The 24,565-nt window shown below is 41.8% G+C and overlaps 1 protein-coding gene across 4 annotated transcripts in view; it reads right to left on the reverse strand.

Moving 5' to 3' along the window:
- LOC124265607 (O-methyltransferase MdmC-like) overlaps nucleotides 1-14,703 on the reverse strand; it is a 29,565-nt gene extending 14,862 nt beyond the window's left edge. The window contains exons 1-5 of one of the 4 annotated variants that reach the window (XM_046700390.1): nucleotides 14,596-14,703; nucleotides 5,423-5,736; nucleotides 3,438-3,647; nucleotides 2,970-3,070; nucleotides 2,684-2,827 (exon numbers count right to left, since the gene is read on the reverse strand). In XM_046700390.1, the coding sequence (XP_046556346.1) occupies nucleotides 2,684-2,827; nucleotides 2,970-3,070; nucleotides 3,438-3,647; nucleotides 5,423-5,736; nucleotides 14,596-14,651 (825 nt within the window). In that variant the 5' untranslated portion in view covers nucleotides 14,652-14,703. Of the gene's footprint in view, nucleotides 1-2,683; nucleotides 2,828-2,969; nucleotides 3,071-3,437; nucleotides 3,648-5,422; nucleotides 5,737-7,847; nucleotides 8,083-8,267; nucleotides 8,413-11,197; nucleotides 11,275-14,595 lie in introns of those variants that run through there. The other 3 variants (XM_046700392.1, XM_046700394.1, XM_046700393.1) reach the window with 3 other exon arrangements.
- Between the last annotated feature and the right edge of the window lie 9,862 nt (nucleotides 14,704-24,565).

Below are 24,565 nucleotides of genomic sequence, written 5' to 3' on the forward strand. Positions count from 1 at the left end.
CCAGTCATCACCCCAACGCTACGCTTAACGACCTAGGGGACACGGAGGGATTCGATCAGCCTGGTAAGGAAGACGCCTTGTACGTCCTACACTTGAAAGACAACGTGTATAGACGGGTGGCAATGGCCGATCATCTACCCAAAATCACCCTCGGGGGTCTAGGAGGCATAGAGGGATTCGATCAGCCTGGCGAGGAAGACACCTCGTACGTCCTACACTTAAGAAACGGCGTGTATGTGCGGCGGCGTCTGCCAGACCACTTTATAGAACCCAAATGGCTGCTCAACATGACCCTCACCGCACCTTATATCTCGTTAAACAAAGATAGGGAGGTCTCCGAAATTAGGTACAATGGTATCTTGTTCGGGGCTTTCGTTCCGAAGTATGCTATAAGGGCTCAACTAATGGGGGATCATACGGGGAACGTGTTAGTTACTTCAGGCTTGGAGGACGGGTTAAAGTTTGACGTCCCCAATTCCCAATTGGACCTTATGAAAGTGAAACCAGGCTCCACACTCGCCATAGAAGTCTTCTTCATGGGGGGTGATCCTGTAGAACAGCAACTTTTACCTGGGGTGACAATACGCTATGACATCCTAGCGCGGGCCTACATGGCCGTATCGTCATACAACCGGACCCCTCAACGGGCTCTATAGTCCCCTCAATACAGTCCTTAGAAGGCTCCCTCGACAGGGTTCATGTGGACGCACAGTTACCTATTTCCCTCTCCCCTATTTCCCTGTACAAGGGCCTAAGACTTGTAAGCTTCAAATACACTGAGCAAAAAGTTAATAACGCACATTTTAAAGATATTTTTTAGAATATATTATATGCTCAGTATGGGTCTGTACCCAGTCGTAGAGGAAGTAGCGAAGACCCTTGAAACCGTAGACGGGTTCCGCTTGAGACAGTTATGTGATGTAAAACACCAACTAGAACAAGACCGCGACACGCGGAAAGCACTATATAAGAAGTACCATAGAGCTTTCAATGCCGTGGACGGGACTGATACTGCCCTTATGGCAGCCAGCATGGGACTAGGGGCGGCAGGTGTTGGGTTGTTAGCTACCATCGTGACTGCACCTATAGTGCTAAGTATCGAAATAACAGCTGGGGTGACAGGGGTGTTAGGGTTGGCGCTTAAGTTTGCATCACGCAGACTGCATCGTAAGGCATTGAAACATGACGAGATCAGGGTTCTGGCTGAAGCAAAGCTGAACACAGTAAGTGAGCGTATTTCCACGGCACTCACTGACAGTAAGATCTCAGAGGAGGAGTTTCGTTCAATCCTCTCTGAACTCACAAAATATAACAAATTGAAACGAGAGATTCGATCCGAGTCTCGTAAGTCTGCTATCAGCGAGGACGAGAAAAAAAAATACATAGAACAGGGGATACAAAAAGCCCGGCAAGCCTTTATTACAAACACCAAAGAGATCATAGGCGATTCACATTAAACTGTTTCATCGATGTCAACGTGACATAGTGTCACAGTAGTGCCACGTGTGGGCGGGAAATCAACGGGGGATCAAAAGTAGTAGATACAATGGTAGCAAGAAATAAGGGTCCGACCAAAGCCTTATTTGTGAAATAAGGCTTTGCAGAGGCTTTTGTTGGACCTAATCCCGGACAATCATTGTATATACTACTACTCATCTGACCATGCGCAGTGAGGAGTCAAGTTACAGTAACAGTGGTAACGAGGGATGCATGTAATGGTGTTACTCTCTATATTTGTTAAACAGACGTAAATTAAATAGCCTACGTTCAGTTTCAGTGTCTTATTGCCATCCTTTCAAGGTTTGTATAAATATCTCCGTCAACTCGTCATTGAATATTCAGAAAGTTGACAGAAGCGCTGTATTCCTTACATTTCCGGGTACTCGATTCCGATTCGGGTAAGTACATTTTTTCCTACCCGTCCCAGCCCTACTGCCCACCAGATTGACACTGTATACTTTACTCACCAAAAATGGTCATCACACATTATACCCTCAAAAGGAATCATCGAACTTGGATTTTCGGTGTGATGAACGACCACCTTAACCATTCAGCGACCTATTCAGCGACCTATTCAGCGACCCCTTCATGACCTCCGGTTTACTCGACAGTGGGAATAAGGGGCTGTGCTGGACCTCAGACATGGTAGATTCACGAACGTACAGTACAGTTTAAAACTCGGGTTGTCAAAATGTTTACGTTTCTCAAATGTCCCCCCTCTACACTCAAGCGGGATGACAACGCTACCAGTCGCTGGCTATTGCGGTTAAGACTTAATACGTTCGTGCCTTTAGTGATAAAAAAGATGTTATTACTATGTTATTACGTTTACCGCTGTCGTGAGAGTGAATTCACTGGGTGCCTCTGGATGCAATTATGTTTGTCTATTCTTTTATTTTGTTGCCTAACGCTTCATATTCTGCTTTATGTTCCAGCAATATGACGGCTTTATGTAACTAATCGAGTCTGGACCAGACATTCCTGTGATTGTCACGAGCATCGAGATCCCGTTACATTCGCATCATATGACAAACATGGGTTGGTGAAGTCCATTTCTTATCAGAATCTTCATGGGTATGTGTCCACCCTAATCTGGTCAGTTCGGTTAATCTTATTGTAAAGGGTCTTCTCTGAAGAACTGGTGAATGTTGATAGAGATTATGTTAGGTGAGCTAGCACGTACCCTTCTGACCCGTGGGTCCTTCTCAACTAGTCTGTTCAGGGCATCAGTTGGGCCACCTTCAGTCAAGTAGGATGCCCCTCCACGAAAAGCGTTGTCAAAGGCAACCGTGCCATTCGCAGCCAGCAAACCTTGATCCATGATGACCTAAGCGAAACCAATACCTATGAATACATATGCATGGACTATATGAGTATGTTTAAATAAATATTGCCAGATTTCAGTTAAGTCACCAAAGAAATGTTCTCATCATCGTAAGTGTCATTTAACGCCTCAGCTTATGACTCACGTTGTAGTAGTCAACGTAGGATTCTTTGTCTGCGTCCACAAAAATGAAATCAAACTTTTGTCCCTCATCTGCCAGACTAAGCATCGTGTTCTTGGCATGACCTGCAATTGTAACAACGTCATCGACGTTGATGACTCGTTCATAAAACATCAGACAATATGATCCTGTTAACTACCAATGCTAAGATGGTTGTATTGGTGTTTGATCCTTCAGTGAAACCGCTTTTCATTCAGGGCACATTCCTTAACAGACAACTAAGCTAAAATATACTCCCCTCCGAACAACAGACAACCAGTACAAACCCCACCCAAATCTGAGACATATCACAGTACACACACATTCCGATGATGATCGTCTTCCTATTTTCAAACCACGGCAACTCCTATCGGCATTTTGATGACTGTACAAAACAAGCGAAAATCACGGACAACCACGAACTGACCCTGCAAAGAATTGAAAACCACAGACCTATTCTGATGTCGATCTTTTGCCCATGAGGAGACTCGTCCAACTTTTTACGGTTGATTTGCTCCAGGTACTGCTCAGTGTCGCACGTGATCACCACGCCCTCTGGTGGAATAGCTTCCGCCATGGCCAGGGCGCTGTACCCGGTAAACATGCCAACATCCAGGATATGCTTAGCCTGCTGCATGCTTACCAGAAATTTGAGGAATTCGCCTAGCAAGAGGAAAAGTGAGAACAAGTGAAACATCTGCAAAAATAAGAAAACGCACCCACGCATGCACGCACGCACACAAGGGGTGGGGGTTGGGGGTATTTGTTACCTCATAATGACTAAAGTTTACGTCTCCCTCGCTAAGTGTAATGTCATACGCATGATGACGACAGATACTTATTCCGCGGCGTCGCCTATGACTACGCTTAATTTTCATTAAACCTGAAGAGCCGAAGGACAATTGTTTATCCCATCATACTGGCACAGTTGGCTTTGTTTGGTATGTTAGGAGGTCTTATAACAAACGGAAAAATGAGACTCATTAACCAATTCAGACAATGACCTACTTTTCAGCCGATCCGAATTTTCTCGTGTGATAGTGAAAAGAGACACTACAAACAACTATGGTTACACTGAATTCCAATTCCTTGTTTCATAAGAAAATGGCATTTACAAATGAAATTTTATTTAAACTTTAATAAAATTTAGATTTAGATTTTATGGCGAGGTTTAGGCAACTAAGACGTCGCAGACTGCCACCGTTTAAAGAGGTCGTCCAATGATTCACAATTCATCTGGCTCACTGGTTACACCTGGTATGTGTTTTTTTTGCGCTTATTCAATGTATTTGTGAAACGTGCACTGTGAGTGATATGATAAAGTCCGTACCAGGCGTCAATCTTTTCTAGCAGCCGAGCCTCGTTTTGAGATTTCCGTTTGTCATGGCATGCTGTATGACAGAACACGATGCACGACGTGTTTGCAAGGATTAGGAGAGATAAAGAGCGTAGTGTTGCAATATACAAGTGTTTTGATGTATCAAATAATACTGATTAATATTTATATATCCTGTTGAATGAATTGGTCTCACAATTCTGGACTGGTTATTGTACCAAGTTGCGCAATAGGACGGAACCCAGTCAGCAGGAAGCGAGACTGTTGTGTAATCAATATTTTGACTTGTATTAGCCTGACTTGTTGGAATGTGTACAAACATTCACTTGCCCATACCATAGCCTTCTTTGAAACCACTTGTGCGAGTTGGTTGAAACTTTTGAACCACTTCTAAATATTTGTCAAGGCCTATTTACTGGAGGGGAAGAGCGCAAATTAGGCGGGCGATGCATGTATCAAGAGCATCCACAATGTTTTTGGAAACCGGGTGTTGATTTTGTATTGGATTCTCTTATTAAACTCCGATCATTACGCGCGATAGGCTTGAAACTAGACTTTGATATAGGCTAGGGTGGACAGTAGTCTTTGATATTGGCTAGAGACAGTGAATATAGCTTTACGCTGCTTTCAGCAACGTTCCAGAAATATGACACAATAAATGGGCATTACACATTGTACCCATGTGGGGAACTGAACCCGAGTTTTGGGCGTGGCGAGTGAATGCTTGAACACTACGCTACCCCACCGGCCCTGAGTGAGTTTGTTTAGTTTTACGTCGCACTCAGCATTATTCCAGCTATATGGTGGTGATCTGTAAATTATCGAGTCTGGACCAGACAATCCAGTGATCAACAGCATGAGCATCGATCTGCGCGATTGGGAACCGATGACATGTGTCAACCAAGTCAGCGACCCTCACTACCCGATCCCGTTAGTCGCCTATTACGACAAGCATAGTCGCCTTTTGTGGCAAGCATGGGTTGCTGAAGACCTATTCTACCCCGGATCTTCACGGGTCCCACCGGCCCTGATATTGGGTAGAGGGAAACTTTCCTTTGGAAGGATGCAGATTATATGCAATGTTCCTGACAATCAGGTTTACCTTCCACCTTCCCCGTCATCATCCCGGGCCCCATCCTCCCACAGAGTCCCTGTTTCTCAGGCTCGGTCCAGTCCTTCTGCTGTGTGAAAATCCTGATCTCCCGCAATGTATCGCTTTCAATGGAACAGTGCTTGTCAATGTACAGCTCACGTCGTTCGGCTATTCCGATTGCCTCCCCCAGTTCCTTTGTTATAGCTTCGTCAATGTTCTTCTCCTCCGCAAGGTCATGTACTTCACGCAGCTTCCGGTATACAGGGTCTCTCCTACCTAGAGGTGCGTCCTTCCGAGGGGAACCCTTGTCAGACATCATCAGTCTACACAGAAAAGATGAATCAAAACACATGGCCATATGGCGGTGGTCTGTAAATAATCGAGTCTGGACCAGACAATCCAGTGAACAGCAGCATGAGCATCGATTTACGCAAATGGAATATGCTGACATGTTTCAACCAAGTCAGCGAGCCTGACCACCCAAACCCGTTAGTCGCCTCTTATGACAAGCATGGGTTTCTGAAGACCAATTCTAACCTGGATCTTCACGGGTTAACGGAACCTCAGCAAACACATATCTACGCATACCATGAGCACAGGATATTTTATGGATTTAGATCTTTTTTATTTGTTGCTCTCCGAACTCAACAACATTCCTGATATATGATGTCAGTCTGTATAAGGAAACGAGGCTTCACCAGACAATCTAGTGATTGACACCATGAGCATCGTTCTAAGCATTTGTGATACGCTACGATCCTCCACCAAGTAACACAGTCGCACGAAATTCATGATCACATCAAGACCTGATATTGATCGGTTGGACAAACTTTAATAGTGGCAGATGCATTTCCAGCGGTACCTAGTACGTGGAATGTTCATCAATGCAAGGCCGACATTAGATGGAGCACAGACATAGATGAATGTGTTTGTTGTGTAAAGGCACTATTTCACACCAAACTAGTCTAAAAATAAATAATGCATTTCACTCAATAATACTATCACTTCTCCGGGAACATACCATATAACTTATTTTTAAAAAAATACGTATTTAGATTTGCCTACAGTATTAAATAAAAAGTTCGAATGATTTAATGCAACGATGCATTAAATTGACTCTCGCGCCCTCTATCGGCCGAACATTATTTCAAGCGAACCCCATAGATATGTCCCTTGGAGCGTTCTTTCCGAATATCCTACGCACAAATTGTGATTGAAACCAGTTTTAATACAAGGAGTGAGTGAATGAGTTTAGTTTTACGCCGTACTCAGCAATATTCGAGCTGTATGGCGGCGGTATAATATAAAGGAAAATAAGTCTTTTATTGAATGAATACGAAGCTAAAGTGAGTGCAATTGCCCCAATATATATAATATAGGTCAAAATATTGTCGAAAATATGTGACACTGTGCCTTATAAACTACATTAACACCGCATCACTGGGGTGTGTAATGACTCATGAGTATGTAGGGTTTTATGCCGCGTTTAGGTTATTGCAGGGATGCACCAAACAAACGTCAAACAGTGTACCCTTTTGGGAAATCGAACCGGGCCCTCGGTGTGACGAGTAAACACGTTAACCAGTCGGCTACTATAGTGGGAGGGTTATTTTAGATATCGGTGAATTAAGTTGAACTTTTCTCTCAAGATTACAAAACTGTATATCGACATTCATGTACGCATGCCCGTGCTTGTACACTTCCGGGTTAATTCCTATAATTGCATTTCGCAAGGACATGGGCACAACATGTTTTAACAAGGAAGCCCCACTATGAAGCACAAAACCGAATCCAATCGAACAGACCACTCTTCATCCCTATACTGACGTGCCGGCGTCATCTCATGTCCCTTGATAAACCCGGACGGAGATCGAAACTTTGACCACTGCATTCTGACAAGATGCTTAATGCACACAACCAAGGAGGCGGTTGCGTATATGTTTGTGTAGCAGATGCATGGATAGCGTAAAAGGGGCGTTAGATAGTGCGCAGCCATTGTGTACAGATACGCTGAGTGTGGACTTCAGTCACGTACATGAGTGCAGAAACAAACAGGTCGCAGTAACATATCACGTGACGATCTAGTGAATACCATGACAGAGAGACGATATATGTCAGTTTTTTTTAAACGTGAAGCTCGCTATCCATATATACAGTGATACAATCACATGCTATTGCAGTAGGAATGATATTTGTTGTATCTCACAATACATATCTAATGCAATGATTTCGCCTTTGGCCTGCTCACTCTCCTACATCACGTAGTCAGCTTGAGCGCATACAAACGCGACTTCCATCGACAAGCATACATCGTGACACGCTATGTGAATTTGTGACATAGGTCTACTAGGACCGCCATAATTACAGCAGGTTTAAGCCAGATTAGGACCGACAGATACAGATCATCGGCTAATACAAGGCAGAACATACTCACGGTTTGAAGGCTGTAGCGATATCCTTGAGAAGATAAAGATGAGGGGTGATACAAGGTCAGCTATCTAGCTTAGGCGAGCAGTTTTGTATCGGAGAGAAAACACCACTCCCTGCTCTCAACAACCCAATTATGTGATCTTGTTATCCTTTATACATGTCTCGTAAAGTACAGCACTCAAGGTGTGGAAAGATCATACGACTGTCCTTCTAACCAGCTGTCGATCAAGGGCTTCTGGATGAGATTATCAGGATTTTTTCACTGAAGCTAAATATACAGTCTACTTTAACACAGACACCACTTGTGTTCAGTGTAAACTCCCGAATGTGGAGAACGAGTTCGTAGAGTTGGGTGGAATGAGCAGACGACACCCAACAGACACATACTGATTCATAGTTCATTGTGATTCACACACCTACATACCTTGATCGTTTCGGACGGGTGCCACAAACTCATTTCAGCAGAGATTTCATACCGATGTTCAGTATCCAATCAAATAAATTAACCACTATTTCGTCTTCCTCATCGAATGGTAACCCGTTAAGGCAGACCGTAGACAACTGCTGGTGTGGACGTTAGATATGTGTGTGGGAAAATAATGCCACTTCTATTTATCAACAGCCACAGTTACATTATAATCCATACAAGTTAAAATATTCTAAAATATTGAACGACATTTAATATATGGCCTGCTTGGTTGGTTGCTGCGATACTAGACATCGGCAGATGTTACCTGAAGTTAGTTCTGTGACATCTATCATACATTCAATGTACGTTTCTGTAAAGCCGTTAATAATAAAGGCCACTCATGCATATTTATATCCATTATTTAACATTGTGGGTGCAGATGACAACCTTGGACATGTAAATACTTATATGGGCACGGAAGGAACGGGGAAGGGTTTTTTTCCAGATAAAGTAACTTATATCGGTTTTACAATTCAAAATGGTTCAGATAAAGACAGCTGCTATTAAATATTTCCATTTGTGGAACAAGTTGAGTTGATAAATAACGTGTTTAAACGCCTGTGCGTGCTCGTATTAATCGGTACTAACGCCGATTTAATAGCACCAGCCCACTCCAATACGAGTTTATCCCCACTGTGCAGGCAGCCTGTACAGGATTAGGTTTAGTAATGATGTAATGAGGAAAGGGATCGTCTCATGACTTTGTTGAAATAAACTCAAGAGGGAGAGATTCCAAACTGATAGATCGTCAGACTGATATCAACTCACCAATTATCCATGTTCAGTTAATGTCACTGAATAAACTTCATCTTTTTAACAGCATAATAATACACAGGAAAATGTATTGTCATTCCTTGCCAATATGAAACACAGTCAAGTCTGACACCAGGCCCATGCCTGACCTATATCATGACGATTGAAGATTCAACTTTGTGTCACAGGTTTATACCGATACGCCCCCTGGTAATCCCTTTGTTCTGCTATTTGACATGGCTGATTGCTTCAGTAACTATGAATAAAATGTGCCTGCACTATGCGGAGATCCTCCCGGTACGATGCGGCAGTTCAAAATGGTTATATTTAACTTAGACACGGTCTACTGATCAGTCATTGTTGCATCCTTTCCAAAGTTCTTGGCAGAGTAACAACAATTATCAGCTTTCAATTTCCTTCTATATGACACGTCCAGGCACCCAACAACCGACTTGGGCGGTCGTTTAACGAACAGAATATAAATCTGCATTATTAAACTGTTTTGCGACAATATCATTCCTCGTGGAGTGTACACAATTCTATTGAACAGGGCTGCAGGGTCACGTGGAACATGTGGTGTTTTACGTATACTAGTCAATGTGGCCTTAATATACAGCCAAATGGCCCACAGCAAGCCAGAAAGTGCGCCGATTATAAAGATCCGTTTGTTTTGCAGCAGTGAGTGAGTGAGTATGGTTTTACTCCGCATAAGCAATATTCCAGTAATATAACGGTTGGGGACACCAGAAATTGGTTTCACACATTGTGCCCATGTGGGGAATCGACTCCGGGTTGTCGGCGTGACGAGCGAACGCTTTGTCCACAAGGCCACCCCACCGCCCCTGGTTTGCTGTAGCTAACTCAGTATTAAAAGGCTGAGTTTAAGGCCTCTTTGAACTGTATCCCAGTTCAATCACGATGTGTCAGGTTAATGTGGGAGACGAGCATGTGGTTATACTGTGGTCCGTTTACCACCCTGCTGCAACAAGCGACCACGTATGTTGCTTACAAACCGAGACAAATATGCGATCTCGGGTGTCTGGTGTCGCCAAGGGGAATAACTCTGCACATATAACTGCGGCCGTGTTCACGTGTATTTCTTAATGACGACACAGTTTCGAATACATCCATTTGAGAGACACAAACAGTCGCTGTCAACACAGATTCCGGAGATTCAGGTGCTACCAATACAATGGTTCTGTCGTCCATGAAGTGTAAGAATAATCTCAATCTTTTTACAAACCAAAACAACTTTCGGAAAATCTAAAATCTAAAAGCCTTTATATTGCAATGAGGGAGAATGATTTAACTGTCTCCTATTGCAATAATCCAGGAATATCACGGGTACACCAGAAACGGGCTTCCCACGTTATACCCATATTGGGAATGGAACAAGGACTTTCAGCGTGACGAACACTTAGGACATCGCGACGTTCACTGTGACGCAATTGCGGCGATGTAGCAGTTGGACATGTGTATTCTCTGTATGGTCCCAACAGATTATACTACATATTCCTTGTCAATTCCAGCTGTCAGCTCTGCTTACCCGTGAAGATCCGGGTTAGAATTGATTTTCTTGCCCATGCAAGTCGTAAGAGACGACCTACGGGATCGGGGTGGTCAGGCTCGCTGACTTGGTTGACACGTCATCGGTTCCCAATTGCGCAGATCGATGCTCATGCTGTTGGTCACTGGAATGTCTGGCCCAGACTCGATTATTTACAGGCCGCCAGCATATAGTTGGAATATTGCTGAGTGTGGCGTAAAACTAAACTCACTCACTCAGCTCTGCTTATTGTAACCTGATATCATTTTAGTTTCAACCTGCCCTGCCCAACCTGATCAATGCCAGGACTGGAATACCCGTAAAAAGAGAAACAAATATTATTTAGGCTATCAGTGATCACATTAGATACTATGACACTTTCACAAGCAAGGTTGGGTAAAGGAAGCAAGATAGTGTGCCTTTAATGTGTAATCTGCACAGCTGTTGTCAGGCGTGTGTGGAACAGAAATGCAAATTCATATCTGTGCATTCCATATCGCCAATGCACATACATATTGTCGACATATAACAAGTAATATACGTCACAATACACCATCAATGCACAAAATGCAAAGAACATACTCACGAAACACTAGACATTACGTTCCAAACGTAAACGATGCACTCGTGGCTGGCCGACTTCTTCGAGAGTAACTGCGCATGACCAGATGTCAGGGTATGTATCAATGTATCAAAACAAGTTGGTTTTTTTTCACATTTACATCTTCAATTAGTGTGGTTATTATGTGAAAGTGTGAAATATCTGTTAAACTAAGTTCGGCCTAACTACAGTCTCAGTGGTAAGGAGGACACGTGAAAAAATGGACTTTACTGAGGAGAGATAGTGTAGAAATGAGCAGGGCGGTTATTTGGAACAGACCTTGGCTTTATGCAAATCAGTGTCCGATGATATTGTATTACAAAGGGCACTTTGTAAATGCCCAGTTTGAAATTAGACTTAGCTTCATTATAAACGATAACTGATGTTACAATGATAACCTTAATACTGAAACTATTAAGGGTGTAGCTACCCTGGAGTCTTAACTATCACTATAAAAAAAACGGGTAGGAGGGGTCGTCTCAAAAGCAAACCAGGACGGGTGTCGCAGACGGTGGTTGGGGTCGGGCTGGGTAGATATCTGGATAGAGATACCATCTAAGATAAAATAATCCTTTAGAGGAATTAAACTGGGAAAGTAAACGGCATGTCATAACAAATTACAAATAATATCCAGTCGATCTTCGGGTGGTCATGCCACTTATATATTTTGAGACATTTAATACGATGGCTGATTTAAACTTTTCTATGAATATCATACTCTTTCACGAAGACCTTATGAAAGAAAGACACACAAGATGTTAATCAATAGATGAGAAATATTCAACACACATGAAAAAGCATAAATATCTTTGAGATGGTCCCTTGTACATCATGCATTTCATGCCAGGTGAGTCGACGGTCCGTCGTCATACCTGCCTGAGCGACCTAATTGCCATCTATATAGTCTGTTTGCGGTGAAAACGTACCGATGAATTTCACTTTAAACAAAAAAGTAAATCAAATAAAGTGAAATTAAGATTGCGAATCCTCATAATTTTACCTTGCCATTTGAACATTTAATTCTCAGAATTTTATTAACTTTCAACTTAGGAAAAAAGTTGTTTAACAAACGATCATAGTTTCAAATCGGTATTATTGGTTTGTATTACAAGGGGGTATGCACATTAAATGAAACACCGAGAACAAGGAGCGTTGGTCTAAGTTGACGCTCATCACGTACCGCACGTGCATTTGCTTCACTGTTCCAACTACTGCGCTTACCCCCTTGTAATACAAACCAATATAAGCGATTTGAAACTATGATCGTTTGTTAAACAACTTTTATCCTAAGTGGAATAAAAATCTAAGATTTAAATATTCAATTGGCAAGGTATACATAGAATTATGAGGATTCGCAATCTTAATTTCACTTTATTCGATTTACATTTTTGTTTAAAGTGCAATTCACCGGTACGTTTTCACTGCAAACAGACTATAGTATGATCTATTGCTTTCAGCAGCTATACGTATTTTTTCTACGTTTTGCCCGATTTTACGAGTAAACATGCTTTTCTGAATACCCCTTTAAACATAACACTGAACGCCAACTTAGGCCGATGTGGGCCGATTTCGACATATGCTACTTGCAATTGTGTAAATTTTAGGGATACAGAGTAACAGCCTAAAAACTGTTTTTTTCTATTTCAGACAATACTTTAGTCAGATGGAGACAAAAAGTAAGTGGTCAAAACGACCAGTTGTCAGACATCCATTTTTGCAGAAGCTGGATGGGACTCAACCCAAAGATTGCTAGAATTTGTACTTTCGTAAGTTTAATCCAGACATCTGCTACAACCGCCAGACAATCATATCGCAATCGATCATGCCACGTAATGTTACAACGTTTTGACAAAACCAGTCTGATCTCCTGTGCTGTTCCTGATAAACAGCGAACTGATCAATGCTGGAGACGATTTATTGTCAACTTAAAGGAAAGCCCATCACATCCAGCCAATGTCCACTGCCCATTGCCCCCAGTATGTTTTCTACCATGATGTTTTTCACAGTGTTCGGGACCGTGAAGATCCGGGTAGAATAGGTCTTCAGCAACCCATGCTTGCCACAAAAGGCGACTATGCTTGTCGTAAGAGGCGACTAACGGGATGCGGTGGTCAGGCTCGCTGACTTGGTTGACACATGTCATCGGTTCCCGATTGCGCAGATCGATGCTCATGCTGTTGATCACTGGATTGTCTGTTCCAAATTCGATTATTTACAGACGGCCGCCATATAGCTGGAATATTGCTGAGTTCAGCGTAAAACTAAACTCACTCACTGCTATCGTAAACACAAAAATCTGTTCTGTCTTCAGTCTGCATTAACACGCCTAACAATAGCCATGTGATCCAGTGAGATTATGGACGGATGTTCGTGGCACCACAAGTTCACTTTGAACTGTTGGTAGCAGTGGTCAGTGTCAATTCCTCAGTTTCATATGTGCCTTCGACGCTCTCCGCCACATCATAAGCATGGGCCCTATCACGCTGTACCAGAATGTTGTACACACCTCGAACAAGGCTGACAGAAACCGTTCTGCGATGGTGTCAACAGATCCCTATCCTTTCTTGTATTTCTTCCACTTCTTAATGTCTTGAGGAAACAATCCGTTACGACCAAGTGAGAAATAAAAAAGATTCAACGAAGGACAGTCCGAATTTACCGACCGTCTATCTGCATCGTTGAATAAAGATCATTGTGGACCTTTATATACTCTCCTACGTATTTCAGGCAATGACATTCATTCTTTGGATACTAACTCCATGAAAGAATCTGATAATTTCTAACCGGTTTGTTTTCCTATCACCATACATGTTTTGTTATTCGATGATATTATTTGTTTTACTAGATATTGCTTAAATCCCGGTCGTGCGTAGTATCCGGTAAGTCGGCCACTGGCGGTTGCCTCGTGTAATTTCGAGCGTTCAATGGATATACATTTGTATTTTGTGCAATGCGTGTTTACTTTGATACATATTACACTTTTATATAGGTGCCTGGGCGTTCGGGTGTATAAAGCATGAATTTGAACTTGTAGACACGTACATATATACACTAATATTTGCAATCGTGGTTACGAGGCATCGGCAGGTTAGTATTGAACAATACAGAACGTAAACATACAAGGTTACAGATAACTTGGACAAAATATATCGATATAACACATAGAGACAAACACACCCGGTTATTGAGCATAGGATGTTGTCGTTAGAGGTTGGTACAAAATATTATACGAAGGGCAACTTCACGATTGCTGAGATTCATAAAACCTACAAAAAGCTCCACCTTGGTTTCAGCATTCAACAAATATATTTACTATATAATATAACTAAGCAGCTTTATACATTCAAGCCTTTAATTGTATCCGAAGTAATGAATCTACTTACTCGTTGATTGTCTGCCCGTTCATCTGCCCGTTCATCTGCCCGTTCATCATCTCCATCTTCTTCCAATATGGAGTCTTCACACTTGTATGACCCACGTGTTTTTGTCATGTGATCAGTACCACATCGAGGCTTCATCTAAAAAAGTGAAGTGCAACTATTTAAGGTATTTCGGGGTTGAACGTGAAAGAGCAGGTACACACTGAACAGGTAATATAACGTTTAGACCAGTGTGGACATTGTAAAAAGTATACATTATACTGCACGTGTCGCGAATCATATCTTTAATTCGGTATCGCCACGCATAATTTGCGCACGTAAAATCCCATTAAGTGGCATGAAAATGACAACACGAGATAAACTGCGCATGGTTAAGAGTTAGTGAGTGAGCGAGTAAAACAGTAACGTCACATCGACAATGTTTGAGCCACATCGCGACAAGAATTTGAATATAAATAGCTAATATATTAGGATTAGGAAATCTGTCAGCGATGGACAGTAGAATTACTAGAGTATCACAGGTATAATTTAAAACTAGCTGATGGCATTTGAAAGAATATATTGGTAAACGATACACATTGTAAAAATGGGCTATAGAGATCTCCTGCAACTGAAGGTACATCACCATACTAGGGACCATGGGGACTTACAGTGCCTTTGCTACCTGTATGGACCCTAGCTCGATTTACGCCATCCCTTCAGCCTCTGACGATTGTACTCTAATTTAGCCGTCTCTTAATAGAACAAGTATACTTCGATTAAAAACCTGGTTGATACAAACATTCCTTGAGGGTCATGGTTAAGACCTTTTGGCATGTCCTTGTATTTTGTTTGTATGTTTGTGTTATTTTCCCCCTTAGAAAATATGAAGAATGAACAACGGCAGGCAATATCGTGGAATCATAGAAAACACGCCCTATCAGTGACAGGCGACGCGCACCGTAACATTAAATGACAGAATACGACATCTTATCGTTAACGTATAATAAGAGACAACGCTTTCATTATCGTGTAAGGACAAACATAGTAACGGATAGAGCGCTGTGTCCTGATGTATTAGACAACAAGTACTGTATCATTAAATGCTTGTTGCAATACTGACAATACACACCGACTCTAATATTAGTGGACGGCACACACATCATTATTCTTGACACATATACTGCAGGGAACAGGGGTCAGACATCTGGCACACCTCCGGATCCGTTAGTCGAATCCAACGCCCATTATGAACAACTTTCTAACAGAAATGTATTGCACAACTGTTGATTTCTCTCAATTCTCGGGGACGGTGGGATAGCCTTGTGGTTAAGGCGTTGTTACGACCCGGGTTCGATTCCCACATAGGTAGAATGCGCGAAGTCCACTTCTGGTGTCCCCCGCAGTGATATTGCTGGAATATTACTAAAAGCGGCGTAAAACTATACTTACTCACTCACTCTCAATTCTTGAAGTAGAAATAATAATGCTCATTTTGCTGTGACGATCACTTGCCTGCAGAGCATAACTTTATTGTTAACCTCTCACCATGCGTTGTCTTCCTCCAGTCTCCCACACTATAGGGTGTTCGAAAGCATAACTTTATTGTCAACCTCTCACCATGCGTTGTCTTCCCCAGTCTCCCACACTATAGGGTGTTCGAAAGCATAACTTTATTGTCAACCTCTCACCATGCGTTGTCTTCCTCCAGTCTCCCACACTATAGGGTGTTCGAAAGCATAACTGTATTGTCAACCTCTCACCATGCGTTGTCTTCCTCCAGTCTCCCACACTATAGGGTGTTCGAAAGCATAACTTTATTGTCAACCTCTCACCATACGTTGTCTTCCCCAGTCTCCCACACTATAGAGATTGTTCAAAAAGCCTATAACTTTATTGTCAACCTCTCACCATACGTTGTCTTCCCCCAGTCTCCCACACTATAGAGGTGTTCGAAAGCATAACTGTATTGTCAACCTCTCACCATGCGTTGTCTTCCTCAGTCTCCACACTATAGGGTGTTCGAAAGCATAACTTTATTGTCAACCTCTCACCATTAACGTCGTCTTCTCCAGTCTCCCACACTATAGGGTGTTCGAAAGCTTATAACTTTATTGTCAACCTCTCACCATGCGTCGTCTTCCCCAGTCTCCCCACACTATAGGGTGTTCAAGAAAGCATAACTTTATTGTCAACCTCTCACCATGCATCGTCTTCCTCCAGTCTCCCACACTATAGGGTGTTCGAAAGCATAACTTTATTGTCAACCTCTCACCATGCGTTGTCTTCCCCAGTCTCCCACACTATAGGGTGTTCGAAAGCATAACTTTATTGTCAACCTCTCACCATGCGTTGTCTTCCTCCAGTCTCCCACACTATAGGGTGTTGTAAAGCATTACTTTATTGTCAACCTCTCACCATGCGTTGTCTTCCCCAGTCTTCCACACTATAGGGTGTTCGAAAGCATAACTTACTGTCAACCTCTCACCATGCGTTGTCTTCCTCCAGTCTCCCACACTATGGGGTGTTCGAACTTATAACTTTATTGTCAACCTCTCACCATGCGTTGTCTCTCCTCCAGTCTTCCACACACTATAAGGTGTTCGAAAGCATAACTTTATTGTCAACCTCTCACCATGCGTTGTCTTCCTCCAGTCTCCCACACTATAGGGTGTTCGAAAGCATTACTTTATTGTCAACCTCTCACCATGCGTCGTCTTCCCCAGTCTCCCACACTATAGGGTGTTCGAAAGCATAACTTAATGTCAACCTCTCACCATGCGTTGTCTTCCTCCAGTCTCCCACACTATGGGGTGTTCGAAAGCATTACTTTAGTGTCAACCTCTCACCATGCGTTGTCTTCCTCCAGTCTTCCACACTATAGGGTGTTCGAAAGCATAACTTTATTGTCAACCTCTCACAATGCGTTGTCTTCCTCCAGTCTCCCACACTATAGGGTGTTGTAAAGCATTACTTTATTGTTAACCTCTCACCATGCGTTGTCTTCCTCCAGTCTCCCACACTATAGGGTGTTCGAAAGCATAACTTTATTGTCAACCTCTCACCATGCGTTGTCTTCCTCAGTCTCCCACACTATAGTGTGTTCGAAAGCATAATTTATTGTCAACCTCTAACCATGCGTTGTTTTCTTCCAGTCTCCCACACTATAGGGTGTTCGAAAGCATAACTTTATTGTCAACCTCTCACCATGCGTCGTCTTCTTCAGTCTTCACCACACGCTATAGGGTGTTCGAAAGCATAACTTTATTTGTCAACCTCTCACCATGCATCGTCTTCCTCCACTCTCCCACACTATAGGGTGTTCGAAAGCATAACTTTATTGTCAACCTCTCACCATGCGTCGTCTTCTTCCAGTCTCCCACACTATAGGGTGTTCGAAAGCATAACTTTATTGTCAACCTCTCACCATGCGTTGTCTTCCTCCAGTCTCCCACTCTATAGGGTGTTCGAACTTCGAAAGCATAACTTCGTGTACAACATATACATTGAACATTAACATTGGACTGGCATTGCACGCAATTTGTATATATATGTTATATGTTGTTCAATAGCACATATACACAAAATTTCACCTCCACTTCAAGGTTGTAATTCATAGTTTGCAAAGCATATAATGCAAGATGGAGAGAACTGTTTAACAAACTATCATTAAAATATTGATACAGTTCACTATTTGTTACGAGGGAGGAGTGCAAAAGAGAGGAACAGCCAGGTGTACACGAAGCACGTGCAGAAGTGCCGACAAAGTTATTGATTCATTTACCTGTGCTGTGCCGTCTCCATCCTTTCTGGCACCCCTGTCTGTTCCTGTCTTTTTCTTTTTCAATCTTGTTCACACCTTTTTTATCTTTAGGACATAAATTCTGAAAAAAAAACTCACAGAGTTGGTCTGATGTTTTGATTATGATCAGCGTTTCATTGAGTATTATATATTTATTAGTTTTAGAGTTAGACAGCAATTCATCGGTCAACATGCGTATCATGGTATGCATGCACTGTCTAAAAAATGAACATCATCAATTGTTCAAAACAAAATACCAATAAAATTTCTCTTTTGTTAACTGAACGTCTAATGCTCAAGTGCGCTAACTCTCCTTTCCAAACTGTCACTTCTGTCTTGGTTCCGGACTTTGCTTCAATCTGACCTGCGAACACTTAGAACATGTCGAGACTATTAACTAAACTGACGAGCAAAAGAAAGTACACAGGTGTAATTGTTGTTGCAATCCCAACTATGCGTTCTAACTAATAAAATTATTGAAAAACATTGATTGTATAGAACGCAACCATCATGTTACATTTGCCAAAATGCAACCAAAAACATTTGTACGTGTTTTGCACGAATTTTTGCAAAATTGTGATTAATGGCCCATGCACCAGCACTTTTCTGACAGACAGTATAAAACCTGTTTGTCGTGAAGACTGAACAATCACTTGACAGAAATCTCACGAGGAAATGCCTAAGATTGACGTCGGCACAACGAGAACGGGCCAATTGAATGACACAAATGGGTGCTTTCAACGACGATATTGCAAGGACATTGGGTTGCACAAAACAAACCATAATTCGGCTTTTTAACCGTTTCAGTACGACAGGCCAGACATGTGATCGACCCAGAAGTGGACGTTCCAGAGTCACAACACCCCAAGAGGATCGTTATCTGCGGGTTATTCACCTACGCAACTGGATGTTGACGGTGACGTCATCAGCAGCCACATCATTGGGTCATCGCGTAAGCCGATTCACAGTGACAAGACGACTTCGTCCTGCTGGCATGTATGGGCCTACCGACCGCTGCGTGGAATGGCCTTGACCTTCCAGCATCGTAGGAACCGTCTGCAGTGGTCATCACTACATCGCTGTTTATTGTTACAATGTCATTTTGCTGATAAAACACGTGTATTGCAGCGTGCTTCAACATACATTTTCCATTTCATCAAAAGGTTTTGTTATTTTTATCTTATTGGAAGAAACACAACCTGTGTACTTTCTTTTGCACATCAGTTTATTTCACTTAAAAATTTGTAACAATATTTTTGTAGTGATTGTTAGTTTAGAAAAGAAGGGTCCATTCTATATCTAAACTAAAGGACCCGTGAAGGTCCGCGTTAGAATGAACCTTCAGTAACTCATGCTTGTCGTAAGAGGCAACTAACGGGATCGGGTGGTTAGGCTCGCTGGCTTGGTTGACACATGTCATCAGTTCCCAATTGCGCAGTTCGATGCTCCTGCTGTTTGATGACTGGATTGTCTGGTCCAGACTCGATTATTTACAGACCACCGCCATATAGCTGGGATATTGCTGAGCGCGGCGTAAAACTAAACTCACTCACTCTAAACTAAAGCCGCAAACCCACTTCCATGATCAACAGAAATTTCATATCATATGTCCACACGTTCCGCTCTCCCGACAGAGGTCTCTCCACTACATCACGGTTCTGTTTCTGGCACCTTTAGTCTCAGTAGGAAAATGCAATAAATAACCGAACGTGCTATAAAGTCTGCTCAAGGACAGTAAATGTACTTATATCTGTGTATCTTAACTAGAGGTGAGGTGAGAATTGGGTTTAACGTCGTGCTTGAGAATATTTCGCTCATATGACGACGTGCATGCGTGTGTATGTGTATGTGCGGCTGCTTATACTAGCCCAGACTGAAGCTGGTTTTATAGTGCTAGCCCACTGAGATACCATGCCGCAGTGAAGCATGAATACCCCACTCAGACACATTATACTGACTCCGAGCCGACCAGTCCGTGTTGTACCCATTAATGCCGAGCGCCAGGCAGGGGCCAACAAGTACCATATTTTAACGTCTTTTGGTATAACGCGGTCGGGGATCGAACCCGCGACCTTCCGCTCTCCGGGCGGACGCTCTAACCACTACACCACGGAGGCGGTGTATCTTAACTAGAACTATTATAATCATACTTAGTGTTATAGTTTGGCACTAATGACTTTTTAATAGATTTCTAGCCCAACTCAAAATTGCTTCCTGATTGACAAAATTGAATGGACGCATTGTGTTCTGCAAGACAATAAGACAATATCCTCCAATTTCCTCACCTTTAGAGTTGGAATGGGATGAGTTTTCTTACATCTTGATTAAATCAATAACTTCAGCTCACAAATGAGAGATCTTACCGTGTAGTGTATTGCATTAAGCCCTGCAATACAATCAGGCTGAATTTGTGTCTCAGGAGAAATGTCTCTCTATAGTATACACTTGGATTATTCAGTCTCTATATATTTAGTCTCTTTGTATTTTGGCAATTCCAAATGAACATACCTGTAGCAAATTAGGAGCCACGTGACCGATATAATTGTCTCTCGCTTTACTTAATAGTTTTCTACAAATCTGAATTTTTACTGATCAAAAACGCGATACCAATAATTCAGAAAGAGTTTACACGTAATAAAGCACACTTGTACCAGTTTAGTGCATAATTTCATAACATAAAACTGTGCATCGCTTAAAACTGCATAAAATAAAAATAACCCTAAATAAACATGTAGCAAAGCACTTTGCATGAAATTTTATGTCATGTATCGCGATTGGCACGTGTACTTTGTGCACATTGAACTTACTCACTTTTTCCGTGCGTTTTGACACCTGGCCCCGATTTCTCGAAACAAACTTAAGTTTTTACAATAGAAGAAAGAGATATGGGCCGACATATCAAGCAGGTGAATCTAATTTAAGATCGCGATCAGCTGGTAAATGTAATCAAATGCAATGTCAAAGTAGAACTCATTTGCTCCGTTGGTAATTTGTGTAATGTTTTTGTTTTCACCGACATGTACTACTAACAATTTATCCTTTCGTGAAATTCTTTATCTAAATATTTGAACAAGCCTACAGTAATGGCTTATGTTAATGAACAATATATTTTGATGAGTGAATTTCATGAAGATATTATATCATTTATCATGAGCTCAGAGTAATTATATGATTTAATTCAATCCTATCTATCCGTTGGTAAATGACCAGACATCTAGTTGCGGGTACAGCAACGTGCAATGATCTTGTATAACTGACTGACTGACTGAGTTTGGTTTTACGCCGCTTTTAGCAATATTCCAGCAACATCACGGCGGGGAACACCAGGAATGGGCTTAACACATTGTACCCATGTGGGGATTCGAACCCGGGTCTTCGGCGTGACGAGCCAACGCTTTAACCACTAGGCTACCCCACCGACCATAATCTTGTATAAAGTACTGTGATTACGTGTCCCAGTCCACCCAGCTGTGAATGGGTACCTCGTAAGGATGGGAAAGCCACACTAACTTGGTGCGCCTAAGTGGCTGCAAGAGGTGAATGAAATTTACCTCTTTGTTGAAGCGTCAAGCTCTCTGATATTCTAAATGAAACTATATATAAAAATAATAAAGAAAATAATTGCGAATGAATTTTGACATATAAACATTAATTTACACCCAACTGGGCAGTGAGTTGTGTGTTTGTTGGGGGGTGGTGGAGGGTGTGATGCAGCTGTACCCTCGACTTCCACTGGCACCTGTGACTTCACCTCCCTCCCTGCTGTACTGCACCTCGACAAGCAGCACTACCAACACCCCTTGCTCCACCAGCATCAAGCCGTTTGTCACCAGGCATAGTAAGGATATGACGTCACAAATCATGATATTTATAGTAGTTTCCGATTTGTGGTGAACCAACGTAGACAATATACATCAGATTAACATCTAGAGGATATTTGGTATACTCAGTGTGATATCGCTTACCCCTTACATCAGATTAATATGTACAGGATATTTGGTATACCTAGTGTGATATCGCTTACCCCTGACATCAGATTAATATCTAGAGGATATTTGGTATACTCAGTGTGATATCGCTTACCCCTCACAACAAGATTAATATCTAGAGGATATTTGGTATACTCAGTGTGATATCGCTCACCCTTACATCAAGATTAATATCTAGAGGATATTTTGTATACTCAGTGTGATATCGCTTACCCCTTACATCAAGATTAATATCTAGAGGATATTTGGTATACTCAGTGTGATATCGCTAACCCCTCACATCAGATTAATATCTAGAGGATATTTTGTATACTCAGTGTGATATCGCTCACCCTCACATCAAGATTAATATCTAGAGGATATTTGGTATACTCAGTGTGATATCGCTTACCCCTCACAACAAGATTAATATGTAGAGGATATTTGGTATACTCAGTGTAATATCGCTCACCCCTTACATCAGATTAATATGTAGAGGATATTTGGTATACTCAGTGTGATATCGCTCACCCCTTACATCAAGATTAATATCTAGAGGATATTTGGTATACTCAGTGTGATATCGCTCACCCCTTACATCAGATTAATATGTAGAGGATATTTGGTATACTCAGTGTGATATCGCTTACCCCTTACATCAGATTAATATCTAGAGGATATTTGGTATACTCAGTGTGATATCGCTTACCCCTTACATCAGATTAATATCTAGAGGATATTTTGTATACTCAGTGTGATATCGCTTACCCCTTACATCAGATTAATATGTAGAGGATATTTGGTATACTCAGTGTGATATCGCTCACCCCTTACATCAGATTAATATCTAGAGGATATTTGGTATACTCAGTGTGATATCGCTTACCCCTTAAATCAAGATTAATATCTAGAGGATATTTGGTATACTCAGTGTGATATCGCTCACCCCTTACATCAGATTAATATGTAGAGGATATTTGGTATACTCAGTGTGATATCGCTCACCCCTTACATCAGATTAATATGTAGAGGATATTTGGTATACTCAGTGTGATATCGCTCACCCCTTACATCAGATTAATATCTAGAGGATATTTTGTATACTCAGTGTGATATCGCTCACCCCTTTACCCGATTAGAGATGAGTGATATTCGACTGAAATACCAAACATTCCATGTATTAAGTCTGTGGTGAAAATGTGTTGTACGTCAAAAGCGACCAACTTTGGCGATTTCTGGCGAAGTCATACCATTATTGCACTGTCACCTAGCAGGGAGGTATGACATTTTAGACCCGTGAAGGTTCGGGTTAGAATGTACCTTCGTTAACCCATGCTTGCGTAAGAGGCGACTAACGGTATCGGGTGGTCAGGCTTGCTGATTTGGTTGACACATGACATGGTTCCCAATTGCGCAGATCGATGCTCATGCTGTTGATCACTGGATTGTCTGGTCCAGCCTCGATTATTTACAGGCCGCCGCCATATATCTGGAATATTGCTGAGTGCGGCGTAAAACTAAACTCACTCACTCACCCAATTACCTGTTAAGTACCATATCTCTCTTAAACAAATGTGAAGATACCTCAATCAAAAAATTTATGTAAATATGTTTGGTATCTCTCTAATGTGTCAGTAGCTCTGCTGATGTAACACAAATTCCTGAAAGGGCATTAAAGTATTATTCTATTCTATTCTATTCTTTTCTATTATTGATATCTTATAGCTTCACAGGAACCAATGCATTGACACGCGTTGAATGAATCTATTTTTAGTGCCATGTCATATGTAGGAAGATCATTGAAACTGTTTTGTTAATGCTACTTAACGGTCAAATGTGTTTAATAGACACATTAGATGAGAAGTAAGATTAACTTTGGTATCTTCCATCGCTTGACGAGAATACGGACAGTTTCTATGGTGCCTTTGTTGCCAGTTGGTAATAAAGGTTCGTTCAAGTATTGTGCTTGAATTGACCTTGCCTAGAGCAGAGGATTAAGGAGCATAAACAATGTCTTGGACAGAATACTGTGTCAAAGTGGGATATAATTATTAAACGGGGATTGATTAAAAAACTCCGACGTGAAGCAACAAGAATTGGATATTGCTCGTTAACTTAGTGAGTGAGTGAGTGAGTGAGTTGAGTTTTACGCCGCACTCAGCAATATTCAAGCTATATGGCGGCGGTCTGTAATAATCGAGTACCAGACAATCCAGTGATCAAC

Source organism: Haliotis rubra, unplaced genomic scaffold (genome assembly GCF_003918875.1).
Source record: "Haliotis rubra isolate DU_JTF1 unplaced genomic scaffold, ASM391887v1 Scf987, whole genome shotgun sequence".
NCBI classification, from domain to species: domain Eukaryota; kingdom Metazoa; phylum Mollusca; class Gastropoda; order Lepetellida; family Haliotidae; genus Haliotis; species Haliotis rubra.